At 39.0% G+C, this 22,626-nt stretch overlaps 1 protein-coding gene across 12 annotated transcripts in view; it reads left to right on the top strand.

Moving 5' to 3' along the window:
* The window catches only part of PHF20 (PHD finger protein 20), a 64,861-nt gene that overhangs the window by 30,580 nt on the left and 11,655 nt on the right, over nucleotides 1-22,626 (top strand). For 7 of the 12 annotated variants that reach the window (XM_041398246.1, XM_041398234.1, XM_041398236.1 and 4 more), the window contains 6 exons: nucleotides 1,581-1,859; nucleotides 8,888-9,061; nucleotides 12,534-12,632; nucleotides 14,360-14,521; nucleotides 16,858-17,054; nucleotides 22,232-22,331. In XM_041398246.1, coding sequence (XP_041254180.1) covers nucleotides 1,581-1,859; nucleotides 8,888-9,061; nucleotides 12,534-12,632; nucleotides 14,360-14,521; nucleotides 16,858-17,054; nucleotides 22,232-22,331 — 1,011 coding nt within the window. The remainder of the gene's footprint in view (nucleotides 1-1,580; nucleotides 1,860-8,887; nucleotides 9,062-12,533; nucleotides 12,633-14,359; nucleotides 14,522-16,857; nucleotides 17,055-22,231; nucleotides 22,332-22,626) is intronic. The other 5 variants (XM_041398237.1, XM_041398238.1, XM_041398239.1 and 2 more) reach the window with 4 other exon arrangements.

The following is a 22,626-nucleotide window of genomic DNA, read 5'->3' on the forward strand; positions in this document are numbered from 1 at the left end:
GTTCTTAATGTGGTTATGCCACAGTGTCTTCCTCCTGGTCATTACCACTGTGAAACACGCAGAGCTAGTATCTTCCTTTGTACTGTTTTGTTCTCCAATTTTATTGCATATTCTTTCTTTCTTTTAACCAGCTTGGTGTTGCATATGACTTAATCTTTCCCTATGCATTAGGGTACAACTGCTTGTGTTTTCTCCGTGTTAAAGATTTGTTTGTACATGATACTTAAAGGCTGGATGTGCCTCAGGTATAGCTGTCTCGGATGCTTCCCTGCACTGTGACAACCTTTAATTCTGCTGTTCAGTAACACCATTTTTGTTACTGCATGCTAAAAACTTGGAAACAAGCTGTACCGTGTTTTTACTCCAGGGTCGTGCTGACACTGCCTTTAACACTCTTGTTCAAAGCCCTACTGCACGTAGAGAAAATCTTACTCTTGTTCATGATGTTTTTGGGTACTTTTGTCTCTTGCTTAGAGCTACTTCTGATACAGTGTCTTAATTTTCATTCGTGTGCTGCATCCCTTGAGTTTTAGTCATGGTTGCTAGGTTCGGGTCTTGCACTTAAACACTGTTTTCTTAATCCTGAAAGTCGAAAACTTGTAAAGATGGAAATAACAATTTAGTACTGGCAAAGCAAATGGAAAAATTGTATTTGGAGGCTAGCTTTTTTTAAAATGATACCTCCTTTCCATTGTTTTCTAGCTGGAGAGGGATTTTTTGATGCTGTGTGTGTATTAGTGATGGATAATTGTGTAGATCTATTTAGATCGTTTCCTCATTTTTACTTCTTATGTGTTGTATTGAGTACAGATACTTGTGACAGTAATCTGATTTAGTTCAAAATGTTTCTTTTGTATGTTTCTTAGGAAAAATATGAACTAAAAGTTCCTAAAATTCTTGATAGATACAGCTCTGGGTTGCAGAGCAGTGCTCTGTGGAATAGGTGCCTTAAAATGTTCCTACATTTGAATCTTTAGACTTTCCTTACTTTTTTGAGAAACTAAGTAACATAGGGAACATTTGTAACAGATGCAAGCAAATTTGTTTTTCATTGCTGCTTAGAAACTGAAATAAATTCCAATTTTACTTTTAAAATGTTCTGACATACTGCTTCTGTTGTCTTTGAAAGTAACCAGCCTTTGGTGGCAGAACTCTGCACCAAGAAAGCAGGTAGCAAAATAATTGTAAGGAGAAAAGCAGAACTGTTTTCTTGCTTTCACCAAAGATGTGAATAGTTGCGAATGAATAATCTTTAGTATTCGGACTTGTGATTCGGTCTTTTATCTTTAGGAGCACCATACAGTGATATCAGCTGTTGGGCAAGGACTCAGGGAAGCAAAATATTTTAACTTATTCATAAAAACAGTGGCGTCATTACAACCAGATTTATGAGCAGTGTAGGGTAGAGTTTTCTCTTTAAAGTTACTAATCTTAAAGGCAGATAAGGCATTAACATTTTATTTCTAGCATTTCATAGCTAATATGTGTGAATGCATGCTTCTTTTTGCTGTTTAAGTTTAGGAAACCATTTGGTAAATATAGCATATGCATGGGGCAATTTATCTGTTTTGTTCTTACAGTAACAAAACCTTGTAGGAGAACAGATTTTCTTGCATCAAAAAAAGCTGCAACTGTTGACCAAGATCACAAGTTTAGATGCAAGTTCTTGGACTGTTCAAAATCCTTCCGCAAAGCCAAGTTATTGCATTATCACATGAAATACTTTCATGGAGTGGAGAAGGCTGCAGAATCACAGCAGAACCCTGTAAAAAGAAATATTCAAACCAGAGCTTCTTTGGCTTCTGAAAAAGCTAATCAAGAAAGGTCAAAAAGAGGACGGACCACAGCTGGTTCACTGTGTAAGTATGGTGTTGATCTCTTTCTTTTTTAAAACAGCAGCAGTCAGGACAGACAGAAAATACCAGAAATCAATTTTCCTTTGGGCTGAAGGAGTCTCTTTCAGGGCTGTGTCTTAGCATGTTTCTGTGTAGAGAAGCATCATAATACATGTGTACATCATGTTGTAGAAAGGTATGAAGGTGTTTCTTCTTCTAGAATTCAAGATCATTTTCTGGTAAAGATGCCACTGTGCAGCTTCTCTTATTTTTCTGTAGCAGCTCACTTGCGTATTAAACCTTTGTTGCCTTTTAAAACCCCCAGTTCCCTGAGTTTGAGTTGATTTTCATTTTTCTCCTGGCTTACAAATAGTATTGGTTGGAAACCTCCATCCTTTTCTGTGTTAGAACTGGAGGTACCCAAACCATTCCCTTTCTTATTTCTTCCTTATCTTTAGATTTTGACTTTACTTTTCTGTACGCCTTCAAGCACATACCTGGCTGGAAATCCAGTATGAGTATTTACTGTTCTATGTAATGAAAAATCCTATATTTAACAAGTGCAGTTTTTTCAGCTGTGCTTGAAAAAGATCTTCACACAACAGATGGTCAATGGAAAAGGACAAAAACTTACTGATTAGCAAGAATAAAAGTAAGTTTTAACTGCTTTGCAGTCTGCAAAATCACGTTCACTTCTGCTTCACCCTCGTTCTCTGAAGCACTCTCTGCCCGGTATGACACCAGAGTGGCAGTCCAGGTCTAGTGAACACTGCAGTGGTTGTTGATAACCTGCACAGGCTTGGCGCTTGTGGACTGATGTCTCTGTGTACCGCAAGTCCATAAAACTAGTCATGTCTTCTGTCTTTTCACTGAGCCTTTTTTATAAAATCCATCTTTCTCCTTGCTGACTTCCCTGATGTCTTTTGTCTTTGGCGTAAATCTTTCATTAATACGTTGTTTAAGAACTACAAAGTATGGCAAGTTGCTCATAGAGCTCCAGCTCACTGTAGCAGGATATGTCCTGCCTTACTTTGCTTTGTGGCTGCTCTTCTTAAGAGTCCAGAAAACGAGTTTTCATTTGAGGTGCTGCTGCTCGTTCCTAACAAGATATGTGTGACTTTACATACTGTAACTACATATAAACCCCAAATATTTCTGTATCTTTAAATAATGCAAAGGCATAAGCTTGGATTAGGTAGGAAAAGAGTTCTCTTTAAATGCTTTAGGATGTAATGATTTGTATGTATTGTACTCTGCATGCAGCTTAATTGAACCCAAGTGTTGCCTGGAGAAACATACCTGAGGTAGGCATGGTGTGAAGACTGGCTCCTGACAGCTGCAAATTGATCAAAACAGGCTTTGTGCATGTCATGAACTTTTCAGTAACCATTCTTCTATTTGGCTCTTTTGAACTGTGTAATTATTTTTTTTATTTGAGGAGTTGTTTTGTTGTGATTGAATGCACTGACTAGTAACTCAAGATCTTGACCCTTCCATTTATCCTTTCCTCCAAGTGCATACAGTTAGGTGCACCATAATCACTAGCAGGTAATTTCTTGTGGAGCTGAGGTCTAACTGTGTTTGCTTATTTTAAGCCTCCACCCCGACTTAATTCCCCATTTGTGGTTGGATACTTTTCACCTGGATCATTTCCATGATGTACTCCATAGCCGCTCTCTGCACAGAGTGCCTGGGGTGTGCTCACAGCTGCTGAACATTGCATCAAGGTGAAGGGGGATCTGTAAGGTTCTCAAGTCACCTTCACAGTTGAAGCCTGCTGTTGTGGAGCTATAGTAAATTTTTTCTTGATGAGGAAAGACAATGTCGTTGTATATTAGTTACATGTCTGATATTAAGTGCCACTGTTTTCTAACTCAGTGTGTTCTTCATGACCCTAATTTTTGTTTGGTGGTGCTATACAGTTGAAAGCAGAGTTAATGAGATTAATGAGCTCTTACTCTGAAGTTGTATTTAAAGTTCTGTTCTTCTGGCTTAATGACACGTATAGAAAGCTTGTCTTATAGGCAAGACCTTCTGTCTACTGAGCACTTATGCCACCTTTTCAAAAGGCTTTTCAGGAGGTACTGCTTAGAGTGAAAGCTTTTGAATCCATAATTCAGTCTGGTAGTGATGGGTGTACTTTTCATCTTTTTGAGATCCTTTTGTGAGCAAAAATTCTCCTGTTTGAAAAGAATATATTTAAATCATTGTATCTTTTGTAGAAGTGTCCTTTTCTTATACTTCACTGTATTAGGTAGATTTTAGTGCTTAAGAAAAGGTGGCAGTTTCTAACAGATAAAAATTTCAGCAATCATGATTTTTGTTATTTCATAAAATTGAAGATGCTCTTGCCTTAGGACCTTTGTCAAACTTATCTCAAGTTTTATTTTAGATCTCTGGAACTCCTTACTCTTTATGCTGCACATAAAATAAATGGTGGGGGTTATCTGGTGCTGGATTTAAAGTGAAAGTACTTACTGCTTCTAAAGTTGTAGGAAAATGTGGAAAATGCAGAACAGTAGCAAAACCTTTTCCTTGCAGTGCTTAAAATTAAAATTTTTAACACATAAAAAAAAGATTAATGTAAGTGGTCTTCAGTGACCATGTTGTGAGATTTGGGAAAAAACAATTCAAATATAGTTGCTTTGCACTGGAGTGAGACTCCAAAGTTAAAATTTCTAGTATGTGAATAGTGCTACTTGACATTGGAATCAAAGCTTGAGTAAGCTGGAAAGGTTAGCGTGGTACTGATTTGAGCTGTCTCCCTGTTTCCAAGGAAGGCTCTTGCCTTTGCAGTGGCAAACTTGACAGATAGATCTCTAAATTCTGTAGTTGCTCTGAACAGAGAGGAAGGAAGTGCCATCGCCTGCAGCTCGTATTTTACATATGCCTTACAGAATATGCCTAAACAGAATGACTAGGACTTCCTTAAATTTATCAGAAAGTAGTATGGGATCATTTTAGCTGATGAGCAGCTCTTCCCCGAAGTGCCTGTTACAATATTTACCTCCTTGAGTTGCTGCTGCTTTGGTCTTCCGGAAAGAATTGTCCTTACATAGAAGAAGGCACTTGATGTTGTGTCCCCCCTGGGCTAGAGGAGATGCAGGTGTGCCTGCCCTCAGCTCTCAGGTTGCATTACACCTCAGGCGCATTGCAGAACCACCTGCAGGCCTCTCTTAGGAGAATCGAGATCTGTACAAAATATGTGTGGATGTTTAAGCCTAAAAGAGGCTTTTTGAGTCTGGGCTGCAGATGACTTCAGTGTTGGTCTTAGATCGAAAGAGTTGCTTAGATTTTTGTGCTAGTTGAAATAGAGATGCTCTATCAGAATAATTGCTTGGAAATTAAATATGGTACATTATCTGTGACAGTTTGTCGGTTAACTACCTATTGATTGCTTTAATGAAAAAAATGGAGTACAGATGTACAGAACATTCTTATTTGGAAGTCATCCACAAGGATCATTGAGTCCAACTCCTAAGTAGAACTGCATTCTGTGCCCATATGCATTAACCTTAAGACAGTTTACTTTCTTTGTGGTCCCTTCTCTTTCGCTGCAGAACCCCTTACTTTACTGTTAAAATACATCATCCCATACTGCGACTTATGCCCTGCAGACACTGTAAACAGTTTTCTCTTTCAGATTTTTCTGTCCATGTTATTTTGTATAAAGTGCTTGCAAAAGCTTTTTCTTAATAAAGATTGTTCTTTCCTGACCTATAAAAATTGTGGGTTTTTTATATAATTTTATAAAAAAGGTTTTTTCCTGATCTAGACCACTCCAAGGGCATGAGGCATAGAACAGTTAAATTTCTTTCTTTGTTACCTGCAAGTCACAATTTTGACATCTTGACTTGGAGTTTTTCTGTATTGGTGACTTTGATCTTTTTAGTGAAGTCTATCCATTTGGAGATTTGCTAACGTAGTTAATGCATTTGGGCTGTGAACATACCTTCTGAAATCCGAAAGTCAGGACTTGAGAGCTTGCACAGCTGATGTGTCCCCACATCATACCTTGGTGAAGCTCTGTACTTGCTGGATGCTGAGGATTTCTCAGGAAACACAAACCTCATGAACAAGAAGGGGAGTTGATAACAGAAGTGCCATCTGAGGTGATCGGTGTGCTCTTAATAACTGCTTAGTACTGGTGTCAGCAGTTGTACTGACAGCGACCTCATGACTTGATACCCAATGACTCCCTAGGACATGGTTTAGTTCCTCTCAGGAGATTTGGTAATAATAAAAGCTTAACTCAGTTTTGGGACTTCCAAAGCACTGCACAGTATTAGGCTTTGATTTGGAGTGTGGGTGTTATACAGTAGCCTCAGTCTGGCAAGTTGCTGCCGCTCTTGGCTCTCCTGTGTTCCTTGCCATGAGGAAGAAACTAAAGGAACAGACCTGCAGTTTTTAGTTTGGCTACTATAAAAAAATCTGTCCCAACTGTGGAGTCCATATAAATCACTTAAAGAAGGAAAAAACGTTTTGTCAGTAGATTTAAACTTTTTTACATAACCTCATTTTTAGAAAATTTTGCCTACTCAGAGTTATTGACAGTATGTCCTGTTAGTGTATAAACTACTCCATGCATTAATTCTTTACATGAGTAAACAAAATAGGTATTTTTTTCCTTACTCGTGTTACTGATGAGAGCTCAGTTGTGTGTGGGTGGGGTTAGCAAACTTGTTTTGACATCTTAAGACATCTCAGGCATCTGGTTGTCTCTAACCGCTATTCTCAGGCAAACCTCTTGCTTGTGGTGTAGTGGTTGTCAGATTAATCCTTTGGGAAATTTTCCTGTTTCCTCTTGATTCTGGCTGACCCATGCCTCTTTACTAGGCAGTGGGTATGCATGGTGATCTACAAATGTGAGCTTTTTCCATGGAGCCAGGGAAGATCTGTATGAACACCCTGTGTGTCTGCAGAGTTGCCGGTTGTATTTGGCTTATCAAGACAGTACTGCATTTGGTTTCTGGGGGGTGGCTGTAAGTCAAGATGAAGCATGGTCTTTCAGTTCTTGAAAATACCACTGGAAATTCCCAGCAAATGATCTCACAGCTGTGGCTGGTAACTTTGTCTGATTCACATACTTGGGAATGCAGTCTCTGCTTCCTGTGAATGCTGAGTTATCGTCTTACCTGGGGTCCTACATCAGGGTTCCACAGGACAGAAAGCTACTGCCTTGTCTGTTGCTGAACCTCGATGTGTTTAGTAGTAAGTTTTCTAAAGCTTGATCTGTGTGGTTTCTGCATCATTGAGATAATTTCCTATTTCAGGTTTGTGTGTGTTAGTTTCTAAGATCCTTCACAGCTTCTGGGTCGGCTCTTTATACGACAGAGGATACTTCTTCCAGACTTAGGAGAGACAGGCCTGAAAGAACTCCATGGAAGAAGGCTAGAGACAGTTAATCAGCAATCCAGTTCATCTGCAGTATCTTGTGAACATACGTCATATTCCTGTTGGTAGTATTCAGTGTCATCTGAGCTGGAAATTTTTGCCATGTGAACTGATATCTTGACCCCTAGTCATGGAAGTTCTCAGAGGATCAGGAAGTCGAAATAGACCTGACTTAAAAACAAACAAGTAAATAAAGATAGCACCAAAAAACCCAACCAAACAAAAAATTAATTAACCGTCTGGACAAAAGGCATCTGTTAGAGAGTCTTGTGAGTAAATAAAGATAGCACCAGAAAACCCAACCAAACAAAAAATTACCACAAAAATTAACTGTCTGGACAAAAGGCATCTGTTAGAGAGTCTTGTGTGGTAATTGGGTTTTGGTTTAATTTCTGTCTTTTGTGGCTGCTACAGAGCACTAGGGCAGTTGACTAGAAGATACAGTTGTGGAAATAGTTAAAAGTGGCGCCTTTTTTTGGAATTTTTTTTTTCCTTTCAGTTCAAACTTCCTAGAGAAAGAGGACCAGGGAAAATGTCGTCAGATTTCTGCATCTTGGAGTTTCTTTTGCCTGAAGAGATCTGTGTGATTCTGAAAGCTCTAACAATGGCGTCTCTTAATGTGCCTTTTTATTTCTTCAACTTGAAATGTTGATCAGGGCAGAGTGTTTGATCCAGTTTCTTCTCCTAAGTGTGTCCTCTGGGACTCTTTCCCTTCCCTTTTCAGTCACACTCAGGTTCTGCTCACAGTTGTTTTATCAAAGGTGTCTAAGTGTGGCATGTTAATCTCCAGACCAGAAACAAGCTGCCTTTCTTACCTCTGAACTTGAGATGCATATGATGATAGAACTGGATGTTTTTGGTAAATGTCAGCAGCCTGTCACCTTGGCTACTGCGTCTCATTGACCAGTGTACTTGATGTGATGACTCCAAAAGTGCAACTGGTCTTGTTTAGTCTGCTGTCCTATCTGCCATGCAGCTTTAGCTTTTATCACCTTCACTGCTCTGTTCCTGTGTTCAGGAGTCTTTCAGGAGGAGTTGCCACTTGCAGTTAGGAGGATGAAACTGCTTGAGTTAATTTAAATAAAAAATGAAATCTCTTACGAAGCCATGTGTGCATCTTAACAATTTTTATGAATTTTAGGTAGTGGTTCTGAGTTCTTGCATCTCACTCTAGATTGAAGCACTGTTGTTTCAGTAGTATGTATTTAAAAACTGTTCTTCCTTATATGTGCAGAGCTGCTTTATGCCACTTCAGTGTGTGTTACAAAGCACACTTTCAAGAACTGGCTGTGGTTCCTCTAATTACACCAACTGGGCACTTTTTCACTTGGAGGAGCTAAGAAAAATTACCCAACCTCTATCTCTGCTGAACTGAACTGTTTCTCTTTTCATTTTTTCTCCAAAAAAAAGTCACAGTTTTTCTGGAAGAATAGAGATTTGGGAATGTGTGGACATCCCCTGTTTATTTTTGAATGAAAAGCCCATCAGCAAATCCAGCAAAAGTTTTGGAGGTTTTAGTGTTTAAGTCAGGGCTAGGACTGAGTTGAGCAATGTCTGATCAGAAACATTCCACATGGTCTGTCAGAGCTGCTGCTGCTGAAATAGACTGGCTTTGGAAAGTATTTAAAGCTTGGACTTGGTCTGTGTTCTGTTTGTAGATGCTCCTCTACACATAACCCTCAGGAGTACCCCATATAGAGATGAAAAAGTAGAAAAGAGAAGAACTTCAACTCCTGTAAGTGCACTAAATAGTCACCGACATTCTATTAAAGACCAAACCAGGAGCCGCATAGCAAGAGCACTGCGGAGGCCTCGGGAAAGAGTTCAACATGGTACGGTTTGGGTTTAACGTGGAAAGTTAAGCATGGAAGGTTAACGTGGAAAGGAAAAAGTCTTGAGAAAGTTTTAAGCATTGTAAGGCGCTGATAATATTCTGTATACCTTTGTTATAGATGAGTAAATGGTTGGCTCTCACAATTAAGGGGTAAATATTATTTGTATGGTATAAGTTTTATAAATGTATAGTTATGTTACTGCAGTGTGCTCCCCCCAATATGTGTTATCATGGGATGGTCTTGATAATCCAGGGATTTGGGAAGGTTGGCTTGCCACTATGGCAGCACCTGACCTCCAATCAGAATGTAAGAAAGTGACTTCTACCACTGGATAGCAAGGAAGGAATTGACTGACAAGGCTTTAGGAGAGGCTAACAACATAAAAGGCGAAGCATCCATCTTGAAGATGAGCCAGCCACTTGGTGGGCAGCCATGAGAGCAGTTCCCAGTACTACTTTTTCTTATCTAGTTCTTTTGTTGTATTTTCATTAAGATTTAATAAACCCTTTAATTTTTTTTTTTTTTAAGTGGGCAGTTGTTTCTCACACCTTCATTTAGAGAGTAATTCGGTATAAATGTATGGCATAAAATGTAAGCAGTGCTTTTTCACTGTCATTTTGTAAGTTTTTATGCTCTCTGCACTGGGATTTATTCTTCCCAGTCAGCTGGTAATATTTATAAGATGTAAAAAGTACCAAAGTATTAAAGATCATTAAAAGGTTGTAGGTCTTAATTCTGTTAAACTCCTGGCTGCCCAAATCATTAAATATTTTAAGTAATCTTGTACCTACTGAGACACCTAAACTTAGAAGCGGCGGATGGGGGTGGACATGAGGCAGGATGATCTAGCATGGTTTATTTTGCAGGGGATTTTTTCCAATAGCACTTGACCACTTCTGGTAGTCAGCAGTTGCTACTAGACATCTCTGAAGAAATTCACAACTTTGACTGTTCCGGGGTATCGTGTAAACTCTGTACTGAAATCTACTCTAGTATAAGTGGGTAACAGCCGAACAGGATGGGGGGATGTATGTATTCACTCACATACGCTCAGAGAAACAATAGATATATTTGAATATTTTGTATGTATATAAATAATACACAAATAATTCCCAGCATTCTTCTAAATTACTACATCACCACTTTCCTTCAGATGTTGGTAAGAACTTGAGTCACAGTGATGAGGAAAACATTAATAAAATTTGAGGTTAGACTGCTGTATCTATGACAGATGCGCTGTCCCCTGGAGATGACCTCTTTAGCTGCCTATCTCTGTGTTGTCCTGTTGATCCTAGCAGACAGACAGTACTTAGCATCTTGTTTATTCTTGGGCATCCCTCACTGCCCTTCCTTGTAGGAAGGTCTGAATGAGTTCCATCAGTATCTCCTCACTGTTCCTCACTCAGCGGGATGTGTCCTATGTGCAAGTATGGCATTTAGAGATTATAATGAACTTTCACAGTGGTGATGTGTTGGAGGATGGTGAGCACTCCTCCCAGTTCTTACGAGTCTCTGTTATTCAAGGAAGTTGAAATCCTTTGTCTTTTCAAAAAAAAAAAAACCCAAACCATTTGAAAATATAGTTGTTTAGTACCTGGTTTTTTGGAAGACTCAAGTAGAATACTTGAATACTTGTTCTTTGAACTTTTTTTTTTCCATGGAAACAGGCATTAACTGTGTTGCGCATTTCAGAAGATAACTGCACAAAGAAATATGCAAATATTTAGATTTTTTTTTCAGATTTTAAGACACATGGGGAAGCTTAAGGGGACAAAGTGGATAAAGTGGCAGTTTATTTTGTATTTATCTTGGATATTTTGATAATGGTTGAGGAGGCTTACCATGTGCCCTTGGATATCTTCAAACAAATCCAGCAAAATCTGATCATGTGAATTTGAATTTTCAAATGAAAAGACGCAAAATTTTCCTACCTCTGTGGAGTTCAGTTATTCTCTCTTTGCCCTTCTGGAAGAATAAAATGGTAGAACTTCCTTGCATCCCTGTGAGCAAAGAGAAGGAAATGATACCAAGAGGATCGTGACCATTGGAAGTACAGGAGATGAGGACAGAAGGAAGTTGGAAGCACTGTGTTCGATACTTAAATTACCTGCCTTTTCTTTTCATGTTTTTTGTTTTGCTTTGTTTTTAACCTCCCTCAACACCAAGAGGTGAAAGAAGGTGACTTTTGTGCTGCCAGTCGTGCTGCCTTTGGAGGCCAGGTGCCTGGTGTGGCCGTGTGGGTGAGCACACTGAGGTGTCTTTGCTAAGCTCATGCTAAGAGGGGCACAGAAATAGCAAAGTAGCAGGAAATCTTTGAGGACTGAGAGGGATGGGGAGGTGCAGAGCTCAAGAGTCTCCTGAGGACAAGCTATTAAGCTTGTCCTGCATGCTTACCAGAACTGATTAAATGTGACTGCAATTCGCCGTTTCTCAGTGAACTGTTCGTGCCATAAATACTCAGCCGATGAATCGGGGAGTTTGCTGTTGACATAATAGGCTGGTATTGCTGGTTTGCTTCATGAATGGTTACAGACAACCTAGGGTTCTCAAATGGTTTGTGCAAGTGGAGATTTCTTACAGTATGGACTCTCTTCAAGGGCTTATTCAGATCTCTATCATCTGACATTGTAATGGATTTCTGAATGGGATGGTGAGTGGTTTAATCAGCCAAGCACTCTGGGAGCAGAGCCGTTTTGAGATACAAGGCATCCTTCCATAATAGGTGTTCATTACATCTCTGAGTCAGGATAATTTACATAAAGAACTGCATAAGTACTAGAAATACTGCTGCTGGGATCTAAATCTGAAAGACAGGATGTAACCAAACACTGGGGTCTGGAAAGCAGGGGTTTGTGTCCATGCCCTTGCAACCAGGTTATACTGAGCTGTGCATGCTCTGGAAGCATGCTTTGAGGATAGACTTGATTGGCAGATGTCAATCATTAAAAAATTATGGTGTGTTTTTAATCCCATAAAAACAGGATGGAGAATGGATGCTGAGAGAGTAGTTAAAGCCAGCTGAACCAGTTACTCCATTTTCAATATAAATAAAATATTTGACTGGGGAACTGAACTGAAATCTGGGGTGTTGGGGTTTTGTTCTATTACAATGCTAGTGAAATGTCCAGTCATAATGAGGTAGAAAGTGGATGTAGCAAATCCCTCAGTGTTTTTTATGATATCTCTGAAGCATGTAAATAATAAAGGGACACTGCTGTACATTTTATTTCTCCTACATGGTACTTATATTTTGTTATGGGACAGTCCAATTAGGACTAAAATAGATTAATCCAATTGAGAGCTGGGGAATTCTTAAAAATAAGTTTTCTTCTTGGGTTTTTTGTTTTGTTTTTTTTTCAGGGAACTGGCCTTGATCGACCAAAGGAACAGGAGGCTTTTAAGAACATTATGAAGTAGAATAAATGTATATGTTTTTTTAAAACTAATTTGGTATTTTGTCTAATTTCAGCTGTTAAAGGACATGAGAAGAGCAAAGAAAAAAAATCCAAAGACTTCGAAAGATCCAAGTCAAAGAAAAAGAAAAAAAAGAAAAAGAGATCTAAGCCTGGTAAAGTTCATTTTTCTTTTGTAGATGAAACTGGCTTCATTATTTTGTTTTATTACCTTAAAAAATCACTTTAGATCACTTAAGACCAGGCATTGCGTTTCAGCCATTTTCTTCACTTAGCTTTTACTTTATCAAATAATTTATTTTAAATTGTGACTGAGAAGATAATCTGTTTCCTGGTTAAGCTTCATTATTAAGGCTGAATGGTGGTCGGGCTTTCCCTTAATAAGTGTGCTTCTGTGCAAGCTTTGCCCAGTTAAGAGGGTGCAGATGCCCTGTGTACAGGCTGTGCTCAGTTATGTTAGTTCTGGGACTGCTTTAGAATGCTGGAGTTCGGAAACATTGAAGCCTCTTTTTCTGCTGTTAACCTTATTATTTCTTAAACCTTCACTTTGTGGGGGAGAGGGCTGTAACAATGAGCCCAATTAAACCTATCACAGCCTTAATTTCTTTCTTAAAGAAATTAATCTTTTTTCTGGAGAGATTTAGTAAAAGCCCGATTTGAAGTCTATACTCAGGCTGTGTCCCTCTTTCATGTCTCATAACATGCTGTTGCACTAGATGAAAATGGCTGTAGTAGCAACGTGTGTTCTTGGTTTCATCTGTGGAGGCTTGGGAATGGTTTCCTGGTGCCACTTCAAGCTTTGAACTTTAGGTAGAGGCCAAGGTGTTAGAGGTAATGGATTCTTCACTGCTGAAAACACAGCTGATTCTGGAAAATCTCTTTGGTGAAACGTTTAAGGATCAAGTGTGACAACTTCCTCTGCTGTTGATGGGGATGCAGCATACTTCAGTCTTCTAGGCATCATTTGTGAAACTAGATATCTCCCTAAGGAGGAGTTTGTGAGATAGAAAATACCTTGCTTCTCTGATTGATGCCATGAATAAGGCAAGCTATCAAGGGAGTGGATTGGAAGAACCATAGGCCAAGTCACTTAGAGTTGTACTGAAACAAATAATTTTAATGAATTCCTGATTGTATGGTGCACACAAGTACAATGATAAAGTGAAAATCTAATTTGTAGGTTTATGCACCAAGTCTCCGTGAGCCACTTATCAGTCTGTCCTTGGGTTTTAAGATGTTGCATGCCTTTTTTTGATGTTGACCTTATAGTAATTCAGTCCAGAACTGAAGATTTTTTCCAGATAACTGGAGAGTGCTACTTGTAACTTTGGCTAGCCTTGATTTATATCCTGTGTAGGCCTCACAGAGGAACCATTCAAGGTTTTTTCTTCACACACTCTTCATCTGGGCTTGTCCACCTGTGCATTCTGTTCCATACATACACTAGGAAACAAAGTGCTTTCTGTCCACTGTGAAGTCTGTGAGATTAGGGAATGTGTGTGGCCTCGTGTGAGTAAGAGTGGGATGTGAGGGGGAGCTCCAGCTAGTGGTGCTTGTGTGGAAGGGCCTGTAAAGCATTTGTACACCTACTCAGCCTGAAGAACAATTGGCCTGGAAAGGCTGGTCACTTAGACCGTTGTCACTTCTGACAGCAGTGAACAGTGACGGAGCGGCATAAAATTGTCTGGTTCAGAAAATACCTTCTTGCCCCTGGAAAGCTTGCGCATCTTGCAGCAGTATCATTCAGTCCCAGAGCTCCAGCATACTGGGAACTGGCTCAGTGAGTTACACATTTCTGCTATGGGCATGGATGGTACTATTTCTTCTGTCAACTTTTTTTGACCGTAGATTTTTAATTGTAACATTTACTACAATTTTACAGGGTATTCGGGCACGGGGGAGAACACAGATATCTCACAAGAGCTTTCACCTGAAAAATCAGTTGTCACAAAATCTAATTCTTCTAATAAATCATTGGCTCACCCAAGTACCCTGCTTCACTGCACTGATTCTGGACAGCACAAGGGAAAATCAAAAGCAAATGGTGAGATGACTCTCCTTTATGGCTTTCTGATTCTGTCTTTCATTACCAGTAAATATGTGAGCAGCACTAGCATACTTGAAAACTGGTTCTTATTGTATAAATTTGGCTATTCTTACTCAGGATTGTGTGTATTTCTTTCCCCCTGTTTGACAAGACTGGACCCAGTTCGTTTGCCAGAGCTTGATGTTGCTGCTTTTTACTTTGACTTTACTTTCATGTACACTTCAAGAGTGTTGCCCTTATTTCAGAAATCAAACTCATTTTGTGGGGTTTTTTCCCATTGCCTTATTAACTCCTAAAATAACTATGTTACAACTTAATAATTAATTTTTTCATATTTCCAAAAGTTTGTACGAAGTAAGGACTCCTTCAGAGTTAAAAATGGGTGCTTTGCAAGCTTGGTGTGTTCAAGAGAACACTGGCTGTGGTGATGTGTAGTTGTATTGATACAGAGTGAATATGGTTATAATCACTTTCTGAGCTTCATATGAGAAGCCCTTGAGTACTGTTTATTGGTGTCTTCATAGTACTTCATACACACAATCCATAAAAATCTGGCTGCTGTGTACCAGCTTTTATAATTCGCAATATCTTTCTCCATGTTGCTACTTAGTGATACAAACTGGTACAACAAAAAAGATAAACATTTGGTTTTTTCTCTTGTTCTCAAAACTCACAGATTTGTAGGAAATAGAAAATATATGACAGCTTGATTGTATACAAGAACCTTAAATTCCTTTTTGTACAGATATACTGTTGAGAACCATGTGAGCTTGTTTTGGGTTTTTTTGTTTGTTTTTCGGTTTGGGTTTTGGGGTTTTTTTGGGCATAACTTTGGTTTTGGTTTTTTTGTTTGTTTGAGCTTGTTTTGGTGGGGTTTTTTTTTGTTTGTTTTTTTGGTTTGGGGGTTTTTGGTTTGGTTTGGCATAGCTTTGTTTGTTATTAAACAAAAGTAGAATTTAACTTCAGTTAAATTCCCCTTTATAGGCCAAACAGGAAACATTAAAAACTGTTGAAGTGCAGATAGTGGCAACATCTTGAAACTCGTTTTGCAAGTCTGAGCAGTTGTGTTTCTGGAGTATATCAACCATAGGACATACAGTTTAGTAGCTTGGCCATCAGTTGCTCTGGCTTCTTTTGATCAGTTAGATAGATATTGAAAATGGTGAAAAATACCAGAAATTATTTTATCTCATCAATTTTTAAATTGTTTTGTTGCTTTTTGCATCTGCAGACTTGTGCCTAAATAAACAAGATCTGGTGTAAACAAAAATGAAACTTTGGTGTAATATGGAAGTGTAATGTGCCTAACCTTTCCTACTGTCACTTCCACAGTACTTTAGGAAAGAATTTCCTAGTTCAGAGGTGGAATAGAACTTTTAAACATGGAAATAAACTATTGTGTTAGGTTCTCATCCCTTTTAATTTGACAACAGATATTTCTCCAAAAGATACAGTTTCTGCCACAGACCAGTAGTTCTGTTTTTGCATTCTATGAGATAAATGATGGAAATAGTCATACTCACTGTAGGTGAGACCCCACCATCGTACTTAAGACTAAAACTTTTACTTTCCGTTCTCCTCTAACTCATTAAATTATTTTCAAATAATTAAAATACCTCATCTTCTTCCTCTGACCCTCCCATTCTATCCCCAAGGAAGATGCTGACATTGATTTAATATTACTGAGGTAAGAGTCTCAATTCAGCATGCTGTTCAGTTAAAATTTTCTTGGCAGTTTTATTCAATCTAGGATGCACTAATGCTTCAGTTGAGTAGTGTGGGTGCATTCTGGAACAATACCTTGTGCACTGCCTGTGAGTTTATAAATGCACCCTAAACAGAAGATTATATGAAAATAATAATAATTTCTGAAGCAGGATTAAATTCTGTGTTGGAGCCAGTATTTCTGTCATGGAAACATCACTTGGTGAGATTGAATGGTTCATAAAACAGAACCCACTTGCCTCTTTTTGAGAGCTCTACACTAGAAGTGCCAAGTCACAATTCTGTACCAATTGCAGCAACTAGCATGAGTCCTATTTGAATGTACAAGCCTGGTTTTGTTGTTTATAGTTTTGTCTGAAGAGACTTCGTTCCTTGGTTTGAGATGCTGTATGTTGACATACAGTACAATTTTAATGGCAAAAGCTCTTTAAGATGGGTATTTTGAGGGAGCCATTAATGAGACTGTAAAACTTCATTATGTAGTAACATTCAATAAACAGTTAAAATTGTAGTATTCCTTAAATTACACTGTGAACTCATGCTTTTTGGAATGTGTATCTGCATACTTGTGATGAGATTTTGAGGGACCTTTTTTTATAATTACTCAGGGTTTTATGTAAATACTTCTTGTACAGAGGATGACACCCTGAGTGAGTCATCTATGGATAGCTTGCCTTGGAGTGACGATGACTGCAGTCAGGATGTTGATGTAACCACCAACCCTGATGAAGAAGTTGAAGAAAGTGATTTTGAGATTGTTCGGTGTGTTTGTGAAGTAAAAGAAGAAAATGACTTCATGATTCAGGTATGAAGTGGAGGGTAACTCTGCATTTCAGTGAATGCAGTGGAAGGTGTCAGTAGAGAAATTTTTGTTTTGTACATGAAATAATAAACTATTGTTGTCTTCCAAGGTCATAACATTTTTTGAGGTAATCTGTCAGGGTGACTGCTATGCTAGTTAACTTCTGCTTCATAGTACAGTTTAGGATTTTTAATTGAAGGAAAGAGGGAGCATTCACTCCAAGTCAAAAATGGCTGGTTTGTCATTTGTGAATTTTTCTAAACATAGACTTCCTTGATTCTGAGAACAGATATTTGAAATCAGTGATTTTTTGGGCAGCCTCTAATTTAGAGCCTTTTCAGAACATTGCCATGAGATAGTAGTGTACTTCTCATTCCTCTGCCCTGGTAAGAAGCTTGACTTACACATACAATTCTCCAGACAGGCTGGAAAAAAAAAAAAAGGAGGGTTTTGCTTTAAAGCACAACTGCATTTGTCATTTGTCCATTCTGCAGTAATCTGCAAATTCAAAGTTCCTAATCTGCCTAAGGCCATCTGTCCATTCCACATGCATCTGCTCTTTTTAAAACAGCTTCGCAGAAAATTTGGAGAGGCTTCTGTTGTCTCTCCTGCTTAAAACTGTTGAGAAAAACCTCCTTGGAAGTTACCTGGCTATTTACATTGAGGTGTTTGTAAATTATCAGGAAATCATTTCCCTGCGTAGCTGCTTTAACCATCCCACCCAGTTCCTATTAATTTCAAGAAGTGAAGTCAAAAAATCAATTCAATTTCTTCATAATTTTTTGCTCTAATTAATTTTCTTTGAGTTTCCCTGCTATTTCATGGAGCCTTGCTGTGGAAGGTATGATGCTTTTGCTCTTAGTGGTGAGTTCCCTTCACACACCTTTGTTTTAGTGCTGGATCTTGACAATGCAAGGCAAAAAAGTACCTTATGAATTAGTAAGGAAGGGTGGAGTGGTGGGCAGTGGTCAAGTGTAAGTAAATAGCACCAGACTGTACAGGAGGAGTCTGACAGTGGTGACTAAAGGGGGGTAGATGTCCTCTGAGAAGATGGCTTACAGAAGATCACAAAGAAATAGCCTGGGAGTGTAACTGCCAAAAGTAAGTTCAATACTAGGTTAGCATTACAGAATGTAGGGATCAGTCAGCTGGCTGTGGATGCAACCTATGGATGCCTTTCCTTTAAAAGTTTTGTGGGCTGCTTCGAAGATTACCTTGCTATGTTGAACTAGTTTGGGCAGGGTTTTTTAGCATATTGCAAATTTGTAAACACTTGAATTGATTTGTGAAAGAATTGGTCTCTGGAAGAGAGATGGCAGATCAGCAGTACTGTGAGTATTTGCATTCTTTATGGGGATTTAGGTAATAGGAAATGTGCTGGCACCTGGCATACCTGCTTGGGTTTGCTGCCTACCTGTCTTGATATCAGAATGAGGAGCCAGGGCAGTTTCTTCATGGATCTGGCTCGAGGTTCCTTGCTCCCAGTGTGCATGTATCCCCTCCTCTCTTACAAGAGGGGGAATGCTGTGTGTTCTCTTTCAGCTGTGTTCATTGCCATGAATGTGCCAAATTTAGAAATAATGCAGGAAAATGTTAATTTTAAACACATCAGCATCTTCTTGTCCATGAAAGACTGGGGAACATTAAAGTTTAATGAAACTCATACACAGTTAAAATGGGAGTTCCTTTAGGTATTTAAACTAATAATTTGCCCCCACATTCAACAGATTTTATAAAAAGTTTTCTTTGACCTGTTCTTGCCTTAAATTAATTGTCTTGAGCAATTTGTGCATTAAGGGTGTCATTCATTGCACTAGGATGCAGAAATCTGGGTTTGCATTTATAGAAGTATCTGCTTCAGTTAGTAGAAATTAAATCTGGAAAAATAGTGTATTGTTGGTTAGTGCTGTATTGTTCCAGTCTGTAACTCTGCAGGGAGGTTACTAGACTTCATTTATGGAGCTGGTGTAAAGCAGTGGTATAGCATTGCCCTGTGTTCCTTCTGGAGGTACAGCACACAGATTTTGAGGTGAGGCCTAGAGAAATCCAGACAGACTGTTATTGTCCCTTCTTTTTAGTTTTTATACCTAAACACTGGTGAATTTGTGTATGATGCAGAAAATTCTGGGGCTGGATTTGATGGCCTCAGAGGCGATGGATGTAAACAGACTTGAGATATTTTGTTCTGGAAGGTGAAAAGCTGCTTTAAATACACATCTTTTGGGTTTGGTTATTTATTTTGTGACTTGAATTTCAATTTAAATATTTTTTGCACAATGCTGTGTATGTTTTTTCTCTTCTAAATCTCCTGCTTAGCATTCTTTGAAGCTCCCTACTACCACCTGGGCAGAGAGTGGTTTCTCAGTAGCACGTGCCAAGCAGTAACCTGTAGCCTAGCAGCCACAGTGTGCAGTAGAGCCTGCAAATTAAAGAATGCACCTGTGCCCTGAAGGGGTGGATATTTAAATATCAGTTGAGTAAAATTTTTAAAAGTTTAGATGTTTGTGCTAGTTTGAAAGTAAACCAGTGGGAGAAATGAACCCCACACAAATATCTTAAGAGAGATTTCAGGTTAGAGTTACAAGGTCATTAGAAAGATTACAGTAAATGCAACAATACACAAAAACTGGCCTAAAGTCAGGCTACAGCCTGATACCCTGTTGGTCAGGGTGGTGGTCTCAGTCCTGTCAAACAGTGACAGCAGTCCAGCAAAATTATGAAGTTGAGAGCAAGGGTCCTCTGGGAGGTCTAGTCCTGTAGAAGTTCAGGTTCTCCTCTGGATCTGTCCAGAAATCCCCAAAGCACTCAGATTATTGATGGTCAGATAGCGCAGGATGCTCAATACCTCCCCCAGAGCAGGGAATTTCACAATGGAATGATGTAATCCTATGAGTCCTGGGATGTTCTGGGGAGTCCTTGATGGCCTAGGTCCTTACAGCTGCCCACTGGGGCATTAAGGCCGCTGGCAGAGATGACCCCTTAGGCTGTATGTGGTTATCACAGCTCAGTCAGTTTGTGAAGACAAAGAAAAACTACCCTGATGTACCTGGACTGTCGGGAGGGAGGTAGCAGTGGTGTGAGGGGTTTGCCTCTTTCCTTTGTCTGGGTAGCTCTTGCAAACGACCCGCCATTAACAGTTCATCAAGAATAATGTAGATGGGAGTAGCATGCATAGTTGGGTTACAACCCCACTTGAAACCTAGGACAGATGCTTCACTAGAGTTCTGGGCAGAATTGCCTGGAAAAAAACTGAGTGCGGCTCTGTAAAATATGGCATGATCCACAGGATGCAGGTGTAACTAGATCCAGGAGCTCTCTTCTTATTTTTAGCACAATCTGTTTCTCTTAATCTGTTTTCTTTGTTTTAGAACACCTTTTTCTGGCTCTAAGTTGTGAAAGGAGGTTTGTCTCTGCCTTTTTTGAAAACATCTCCCAATTGCATTACGACTATTTACCCAATTTGGAAAGCAAAACATTGTTGGTTCCATCCTTCAGAAACCTGTTCCTCTCTAACCTTTTACATTCTCCAATCCCAGAGCTCCCATCTCCTCCACACCTAGACCGCTCATTTAATGCAGTGAAGTATTCAAAGTCTGGTTGTTCTTTTCTGTCCGTCCTAGCTTGGGGAAGGGCAGGAGATAATAGCATCAATTAAAGTGGTGTTGAACACAGATGAAATGTTTAGCAAGTTGGCATCTTTGTAGGTCAATGAAGAGCAACATGTGAGATGCCTTGCTGTTGCTGTTAGGGTTTGGTTTAGCTCATACTGCGGTCCTCTACATTGACAACATTTCTGCTTTTGATTTATGCTCTGAGAAATCAAGGGTATATGATCTCTTGTCTCACTGCTTGGGAAAATAGTAACTTTTAACTGACATCACAGTTTCCAATCAAAATAGACTTAATATTCTTATGTGGGGTTTTCTTCCATGTTTCAGTGGTGTGTAGTCTACAATCACAATTTTCTCATTAAAATACTGATGGGGGAGAAAATGACAAAGCATGAGTAGTTTTTTCCCTGCTCTAGAACAGCATGGCTTTAAGAACAGTGACTGCATTTTAAATAGTGTAACTGTGCTAAAGAGATCCAGGTTCTATTCAGTCGTTGCCAGTATGATTGTCCTGCCTTGGAAAGATGTTGGATGCTCTTAAAGCTGGTGCAACTGATCTGCACTGCAGGTTTGTGTTAGTAGAGCTACCTTTGAAATGGACAAAGTGTTGGAGATACAAGAATCGGTAAAGCATAATATCGTGACTCCTGTATGGCATAAATGTCTCTGGGATTTTATAACTAAACGTGGATTATTGTTTGGGGGTGTCAGGAAAATTAATCCACAAACATCAGAGGCTTATGTCCAAAAAGTAGACAGAGGAGTCCTTTTACTTTATTTGAATAAAGAGAGAGGCCATGGGGCATTCACCTGGGGTCTGTCAAATTTTTGGAGGATGATTTTTTGACACTGGCCTTTTTATCCCAATTTCCCAGCTGCATTTCCCTTCTCTCTTTTCCCATTGGCTGAGGTACTTGGGGGGTACAGACTTCCCAGAACACCTGATACCAAAAATTTCCCTCTAATGTATAATCCTCCTTTTTAATTTTTAATCCTAGGGGTTTTCCCCATTGTTTCTTTCATCTTTCAATATCCAGTTTCATTTATCAGCAAACCTACAGATCTCAAGGCAAATATCTTTTTCCATTCGTCAATCAGTGGAATCCTTCCCATTGTTTCTTTTATCTCTCAGTGGTTTTATCTACCAGCAGACCTACAGTTTGTTTGTAAAGACAAATCTGTCATTCCTCTCAAGGGGAAATCTTTTGAATTCAGAAAAATTGATCTGTTTCGGTGAAAAAAGCTTGATTGCTCTGGTAGCTATCCTGATTACATGCACATGTGTCTCATGAATGATTTTCATTTCCAAAGGAGTATTTTTGTACCTTTCAGATTCTCTGCTTTGACTTTTTGTCATTCTTCAGAAACATACATGAAAAATGTGTGGGGAGGACTCACATTTTATTGTAGCCTGTTTCTGTAATGTATTTGTTTGTAAGGGTGAGGTGAGGATATTAATAGACCTTTTTGTCTTGAAATATGTAGATCCTGTGTTTCTTGATTGTCATAATGGTACTGAGCTCCTCTAGCCTTCATTTCTATTAATGTGCTCTTCTTGACTTTGAACAGTGTGAAGAGTGTCTGTGCTGGCAGCATGGAGTCTGTATGGGCTTGCTGGAAGATAATATACCTGAGAAATACACCTGCTATATTTGCCAAGATCCTCCAGGTACAGAAATTTAAGGTTACAGTCCCTTGTTTTATATGTAGTAAATCTACTAGTTTATCTATATCTAATCTATATCTATCTCTGAAAAACTACACTGTTTTTTTGCCCTGCCTGTGTCTGTCACTGTAGATAAGTTTCACTAAGTTTAATTTATGTGAATGTCCATGAGTCAATATTATGAAATTTAAAAAGGACAGGAACGGAAAAGTGTTTTCACTGTAATCACCATCTGTCACACACTTGCAGTAATAAGGATTGTGCTGTCTGACTACGGCAAATGAGTGTACAAAACACT

The sequence above is a fragment of the Onychostruthus taczanowskii genome, unplaced genomic scaffold, assembly GCF_017590055.1.
Source record: "Onychostruthus taczanowskii isolate IOZ18803 unplaced genomic scaffold, ASM1759005v1 scaffold142, whole genome shotgun sequence".
In the NCBI taxonomy this organism is placed as follows: domain Eukaryota; kingdom Metazoa; phylum Chordata; class Aves; order Passeriformes; family Passeridae; genus Onychostruthus; species Onychostruthus taczanowskii.